The sequence below is a fragment of the Quercus lobata genome, chromosome 11, assembly GCF_001633185.2.
Source record: "Quercus lobata isolate SW786 chromosome 11, ValleyOak3.0 Primary Assembly, whole genome shotgun sequence".
In the NCBI taxonomy this organism is placed as follows: domain Eukaryota; kingdom Viridiplantae; phylum Streptophyta; class Magnoliopsida; order Fagales; family Fagaceae; genus Quercus; species Quercus lobata.
Window position 1 is genome coordinate 38,349,201 of NC_044914.1, and position 7,308 is coordinate 38,356,508.

Below are 7,308 nucleotides of genomic sequence, written 5' to 3' on the forward strand. Positions count from 1 at the left end.
AAGTGCAAGAAGGTTGTCCAGCATGGAGTCACCTAGACGACCGCCCAAGACTTAGAAATTTTCAAAGTAAATCTTTATCTAAAAGTTTATAATTCGAACCACGTTCTACTATTCTAAAGTGGGAGCGAAATCCTTATTCATCGCTCTAACTTCCCACTAAGTTCTTAACTTCCAATAGCAGTTATAGAAGTTAAGTCTGAACTTTCTAACTTCCACCCACGTTAGGGAAGTTACTAAACAAGTAACCAATTCAAAACTCACTATAAAAGGATTTAACCATATCAAATTAAGGTAAGTTTACACCTCTTATAGAGTTGAAATTTCTGAGTTTGAGAGAAAAAACTAACTTAAGCATTGGAGGGTTCTTAACCGGTTCACCCCGGTCACCTTTGATCTTGTGCTTTTTTCTTTTCAGGCCTTCCAAGCAACCTCAAGTCCATTGAAGCTCAGAGTATTCAACCTACTGATTTTCTATGTATCATCATATTTTACAAATTGTTGATGTGATAAATTTTTATTGATTTTCAATTAGGCCCACCACACTAACATAACATTTTTACTTACTAATAATCGCCACCACATCAAAAGTTTATAAAATAGTTTGTGGCTTTAGCTTTTCCCTTCGAGCTAAACAATTAATACAAAGAAAATATAATTTGATGCTAATATAAGGATAATTGCATGAATGAAAACTAATAAGACATTGAAAGGAAACTTGCTTGCATTGACATAAGAATTGAACTTACAGGATAGACAAGCAAAATGCGTGTATTGTCTATCCTCTTCTTTGAAATGTCAATTTTTTTTTTCTCAACAAAAAAAAGAAAAGAAATGTCAACCTTTTTTTATATATTTGAGGCTTGATGGTGTAAGCCATGTGTCGCTCTTGCTTCAAACTTGAAGGACGCTTATCTTGATGTGTTGTTTCTTCTTCCTTTATTTTTGAGAACAATGATCACTTCATTGCAATTGCATTCGAACTCACTTCTTTTAAATTCCTAATTTCTATACATATATATATATATATATTGTGGGGGCCGGTTAATCAATAATTATTAAAACCGTGTTAACTGGGCCTGTGGCCCATCCGAGGACATTAAGCCATCCGAGGAGGCCCATATAAGGTTATAAGGGGAACCAAATGAAAAGAGGAGTAGATATCACATGAGATGGGTCCAGTATTCGTCCGAGGACAAAATCCTTCTCGGCAATATGTGTCCGAGGACGACCTGAACGTCATATTGTTACAAATACAATTCAGAGCTACATTACCACTAAAGGTGGGACATGGGACCAAGGGTAAGAAAAAAAAAAGATAAACAAATATCTTTAACAACTGCTGCCTCTGCATTAATTGCCTCTCAACCAACTCTCTGGCCGCATTAATGTGGAGGTGATGCCTGAACATTGATAAAGCAGCCTTACAACTGCTAGATGAAGGTTCCAGGAAGTGTTAGATGGGACAGGAGGGGATCCTCCGAATCCAACCTACACGTGTGTGGTGAAGATGACACCAAGAGGGCAGTATATAACATGGAAGAATGCATTGAGAGAGAGGATCGGAACTTAAAAACGAATAGTGCCTAGAAGAAAATCCTATGAAATAAAGAACTTAGCTTGTTTTAAGGGGAAATTGATCGTAATATTTGTGCTAATCCATCTAGAAACATTAAAGTTCAATCGTTTTTCTTTTAGATTTGATCTAGTTCTTTTATATCCACGCTCTACAAATTTATTGTTTGGGCCTTTAGCGATCGAACCCAATACGAGTTTGGGATCGTTACAAATTGAGTCTTTACATATATATATATATTAATTTGTCAACGATTGTGTAATACATTTATTATAAAAAGTCAAGGCAAGATACAAATGTTTTTTTTCTTTTTTTTGAGGCATGATTTGATGTTAAATCCTTTATTTCACGACCTGATATTTTATCACTTAAGCTAAGTGAAATCAACTTGGCCCTTAAAAAGGAAAAGAATCTTTACTTTTTCTTTTTAATTGAATTACCACCTTCTAAACTTAGAACAATGCTAAACCGCATGTATGTTATTGTCAATTTGATATGTGTGTGTATATTGCTAAAGAAGTTCATCAATATTTTTAGTTGGTGAGTTACATTCAATTTTTCTTAACTGACTTTGCAATTGGATTGGAGACCAAGTTTACCCTCTTGTTCAATCATGTTTTATTTTGTTTAATTAGAAACTTTAAGTTTTGATCTAATACGGAATGGTACCCATTTTTTAGATATGCACATTTGCGTATAATTAAAAATAGATTTAATCACTTTTTAGCTAAAAAATCTGTAAAAAAATAAATAATAATAAAACAAGATGAGAGAGAAAGTGAAATTAAAGGAGATGAACCCCTGAATTGCATTATTTAAGCAAATCCTTCAATAATGGACAAAGTTGAGTCCTGAACCTAAACCAACAAACTCATAGAAAACGACATGCTAGGAAAAAACTGTGAACAAATTACATACAATCATTGTCAGTTGCCAGCAACTCTGGCATACCATACTATGTACATTTCGAATAACTAATAAAGTTGGCAATGACTAATAAATTATAAACCAATCCACATCTTATTGGCTACTTAACCAATCCCACTTTCTCAATCACCATACTGGGAAAATATAGAGCCACTTTATCTTAACTAATAGACCAAAATCAAAATTAGAGCACCACCAATCACTCAAGGTGAACCAGTTAGAGCTGATGAACTAGTTAGAGCTGCAGTACTTAATGGCTTGCCTCGTCCCATAGTGAAACCCCTTGTCCCATCTGGCATTCTTGGGCCCTTGGAAGCTTGTTTGGCAGATGCTTCACAATGAACACCACTGCTGCACAGTTGGGGAGATAACGCAATTAGGCCACGTCCAATATGGCTTTGAGCACGTCCCCGGGACTTTCCTCGTCCTCGAGCCCATCCTTTCTTTGTTCCAACTGAATTTTCCTCGGCCTAATAATATAGCAGACATTCTTTTTAATAAGTAATTATGTTTGTCTGTAGGGAAAGTGTATCAAGACAATCAAATTAGGCCAATGGTGCACCTTCCTTAGTGTGCAAGTTATGAAAAGACTAATTTGTTTGAAAATTTAGCTTGGTGAGATGAATGAGTTGCACATAGTGAGCCTATATGCCAAAAAATGACTCCCTATAGTGTTCCTCATTTAGAAGATCATAAAGTCTGTTTTATGCATAAAAAATTCTACAATATGATTAGTTATAAAAGCTGAGGACACTTACATTGCTCTCAACGGCCGAATCTATGTTGTTTGGCCGCGAGGAATCTTCAGAGGATTCAAGATGTGGCTTCTCATCATCCTCTGAAACACTATCAAAGTCTGACTTTCTGCTCTTTAGAACAGATTTTGGCTGGACATCATTACAATTGAAGTAATGAAATTTGTTCAATACAGAAGCATAGTGATAAAAGAAGTCAGAAGCTACAAGGAGAACTACTTTAACAATTTAATTAGACATACCGTGCGTCTAAGCAGCAACTTTACTCGAAGCCCTTTTCTCCAGTTCCTTTCATCATTTAATTTCTCAACCTGGTGAAGTTGACAAGTTATTAATGCTGTTACAAGGACAGTGATGAACTTAGAAAGTTTGTATATTAAGTTTCTTCATGATTTTTTCATACCGCTTTTTCAGCTCTCTCTGTAGTCTCATATTCCACAAGTGCATGGAGCTAAAAAGAAAAGAAATTCGGACAAATAATGTAAGAAAAACTCTTGGAATAATCTCTTGCCTATAAGAACAAAATGGCTTAACTCATTCTGTCTACCTTGTTACTAATTGAAAAATTGCATTTGGAGCGGGAAGAATTGGATTCCTGGGGATGACATATTCGAATTGTTTTCACACTGCACAGTGACACAGTAACCATAATAAGCCACAAAGACCACATTCACAAGTAAAAAAACCAGATGAGAAACAAAATACAATCAACAGACCCAACCTTCCAACCACACCAAATATTTTCTCAAGGTTTTGATGAGAGTGATCTTCAGGCAAATTCTCTGAAACAATAGTACGAGACTGCAAGACAAAGAATCATTATAAGAAAAACTTTCTAAAAATTATAGTTTCCTTCATTATAGGAAGTCTAACAGTGCTTGCCTGTAACTCCTCTTTGGCTCTCTCAGTGAAAGGGTCTCTACGTCTAACCTTCTTGCCATCATCACTTACAACCTTGCAAGCATCATAAAAAGAGTATGTATATTCAAAGACTGCACTATAGAAATTTACACAAGCTTTAATTAAGACCTATCTTTAATATATATTAACAAGTAGAAATTTTGAAGTTGACCAAAGACATACAAGCCTTGGAGAGGACCGCAGTGCCTGGACAAGTAGAGAGTTATTACTAACAAGGGACTTGATCTTTTTTGTGGAAGCAATAACAGATATTGGAACTGTCATGAAGACAAAACACAAGAATGAGAATTATTTTTGAATTGAATCTTCATACAAATAGTACTATTCCACGATCCTTACCATAACCTTCGGGATCTTTATTTATGTGTTTCACCAAAGCATCATATGCAAGCAGACTCATATCGCTGAACTGGTATTCCACCTGTCATATAAACAGAAACCATTCTCAAAATTTTGAAAGGTGTAAAAAGTACAATAGGAGCTTGCACTAAACAATACATCATTATTTAAAATTGTCACATCAAAAGGAAACATGTTATGCCAGAAAATGCTTCAGGTTTGAGGATTCAATAGCAGGAAAAGTAGCAATAATCAACGGTCTGTAGCTGGAGGGGAGCAACTGAAAGGTAATAGAAAATATGTAGAGCAAATATATTATGTCACGGAATTGGTTGAGAAATCTAGATAAGACTTGTAAGTGGGAGGAGGGGAGGTGTGTCAATGAGAATATGGAATATCACAAAATATATTAGAACCTAAATTTGAAAGGAGGTTGCCCCGATGTCAAGGAATGCTGAGCCCCCCTAAATAAAAAGAAGGTTTAAAAAATTTCAGTAGAAAACATCAATATTTGCTTGGCATTCCAACAATGGGGGCATAAATAAGAAACATTTGTCTCCCAAAATTGTACACCTAGATTTTATAAATGGATTTCCTGCATAGCAGGTTTCCTACATGGGAAAAGCGAAACTACAGATTAGTCCCCTGCCAAGAATATTTTTTATGAGTATCTCATCTCATTTGGACAAGGTCCATTAAAGATTTGAAGTTTAAATGCCTGGAAAAATACCTGTGGTGAAGAGGTTGTCTAAATACTATTGATTTTGCGAGAAGTAAAAGCTCTAGTTTTTTTTCAGATAACTTTCATCAGATTTGCCTCACACCTACTATAAGTGGTGCATATGTGCGGAAATGGTACATGGATTTACATCAGTTTAGTCTGAAAGGGCCAACTATACTAGAATGTGGAAAAGCCGTAGGCATGATAGAAATGCCCAAGAAGATAAGATAATGATGCTGCCACATATGAAATAAGTTTATCAAAAGCTGATCTTCACTGTCAAGATTTCATTTTCAAATTGACAATTTCTTAAGTTCAAAATGCGAATAACTCAACAAGATTTAAATCATGAATGCCACAGGATAGCTTGGCCTAACTTGGGTTGTGTCCAATCCATTTTTTGTGAAAAAACATTAAAATTCATGACAAATCAACACAATATTGAATAAACATGCATATCTAAAATGTGCATTAGTTTTTCTTCCCCCCTAAATGAAAAGGGTGATGGAAGAATAGTTGTGGCAATCCTATCTAGGCTTGATCACAGTAGATTCTCTGCCTGCCAGGAATCAATGCCTAAGGGGCCTAGATGATAAAAGGGCCGCAGGCACTCATCAGGTAGGTTGAGCCACGACCTTACTACTTCAACCCCACTCAGATCACCGGTTATTTCAAGCGTATCATGCAAATCCTCAAGCTGAATCAATGTTATGGCATTACCCTGCCTGAAGGTTCTAACTAATGGCCTACCACATTCTGAGACCCTAACCACTAGGCCACAATTCTGAGTGGTAAACTATATTGGATTTATTAACTTGATCAAGAAAAAAGCATGACTAATTCTTTACTTGTCATATAACTTATTCAAAAGATATAATGTTAGAATAATGGCTAAGGGACTAAATTAACCATTTCCTAATAGCTTTGGTTTTTGGAACAATTGGTAATTTATCATAATATATGAGCCAGTGTAATTGAATTCAAACCTATTTTCGCTGCTTAATTTGAAACAATTGATAATTTGTCAATAAACACACATGCAACAATAGTTTCACATAAATGAGACTATGCAAGATCATGTTCAAACCAATCACCTGTTTGTTGATCTTTTGCTGAAGATCATTAGTTTGGGTGGTTTTGGAGAGATTGGGTGGCACAACATTGGGGTTGGAGATCAAATATGCAGGGTCTTGGTCCCCAACATAGAACAAATTAGAGCCACAACCAGCAGTCCCACCAAGAAAGTGGAGGCATGGATAGACATAACCCGAGATAGGCATCTGGGTCTGTGATCTTGGCACAAATTCAGGTGCCTGGGCATTGAATCTGAATGATACATTGCTTGTTTCTTTCATTTTCATTTCCTTTTCTGGACTGTCTTGGATTTTCTCAGGTTGTGCTTGTGCCATTTTCTTCTTTGTGTTATTTTTTCACCTCTCATCCAGAGATTTGTCTTTCAATCTTTGTTTTATTCTCTCTCTCTCTCTCTCTCTCTCTCCCCTGAAGTTTTGTAACTGTCTGTACTTTTTGACATAGATGCCACTTTTCGCGCCAATATACGGGGGCATCTATGTTTCAACGAGGGGACTGTTTTATTACACATGACCGTTGCCTGTGGGTTTGAGTTTTGACTGGTTTTTTAAGGTTAGGATTTGCTTACAAAACCAAAAGGCTAGATTTTTCTCTCTCCCCTAAAATCTTGCTATGGTCACTTTGGTCAACCGAATTATGTAAAATATATTTCGTTGGGACAAGATATTACTTGTTTGACAAGTGTACAATCCATTGACCTAAAGAGATCTACTATTTTGAAATATTTGTACGATCTTATGATTCAACTCCCAATTCTGACAACCATGAACTACATAGAATTATTCTATAGTCACAACAAAATCTCACAACATTTTCATGACAATTGAAGCATCAATCTATTATAGGTTAAGACAAAATTAAATAAATTACAACTAAAAACAAAAATAATATGAAAATGTTGTGACATTTTGTTGCATCCCTAAACTTTCTCAACTATAAAAAATGCATTTTGGGGTGGTAAAGCAGTCACACAATTCTAT

At 35.6% G+C, this 7,308-nt stretch overlaps 1 protein-coding gene across 1 annotated transcript; it reads right to left on the reverse strand.

The window, feature by feature from the left end:
• Nucleotides 1-2,352: 2,352 nt before the first annotated feature.
• On the reverse strand, nucleotides 2,353-6,727 carry LOC115967848 (la-related protein 6C). The gene is made up of 10 exons (XM_031087004.1): nucleotides 6,331-6,727; nucleotides 4,516-4,597; nucleotides 4,339-4,433; nucleotides 4,138-4,209; nucleotides 3,977-4,056; nucleotides 3,803-3,881; nucleotides 3,659-3,706; nucleotides 3,498-3,566; nucleotides 3,259-3,387; nucleotides 2,353-2,970 (listed from the first exon to the last, which is right to left on the reverse strand). The coding sequence occupies exons 1-10, from the start codon at nucleotides 6,643-6,645 to the stop codon at nucleotides 2,704-2,706; spliced, it is 1,236 nt and encodes a 411-aa protein (XP_030942864.1). The 5' UTR covers nucleotides 6,646-6,727; the 3' UTR covers nucleotides 2,353-2,703.
• Between the last annotated feature and the right edge of the window lie 581 nt (nucleotides 6,728-7,308).

What these genes read in the sequence shown, in the direction of transcription:
- LOC115967848 (XM_031087004.1), bottom strand. Translation starts at nt 6,645, where the DNA reads ATGGCACAAGCACAACCTGAGAAAATCCAAGACAGTCCAGAAAAGGAA. An exon ending in TAAAGATCCCGAAGGTTATG is followed by an intron (nt 4,434 to 4,515) that starts GTAAGGATCGTG and finishes TCTTCATGACAG; the next exon opens with TTCCAATATCTGTTATTGCT. An exon ending in ATTTTTCAATTAGTAACAAG is followed by an intron (nt 3,707 to 3,802) that starts GTAGACAGAATG and finishes TTTTCTTTTTAG; the next exon opens with CTCCATGCACTTGTGGAATA.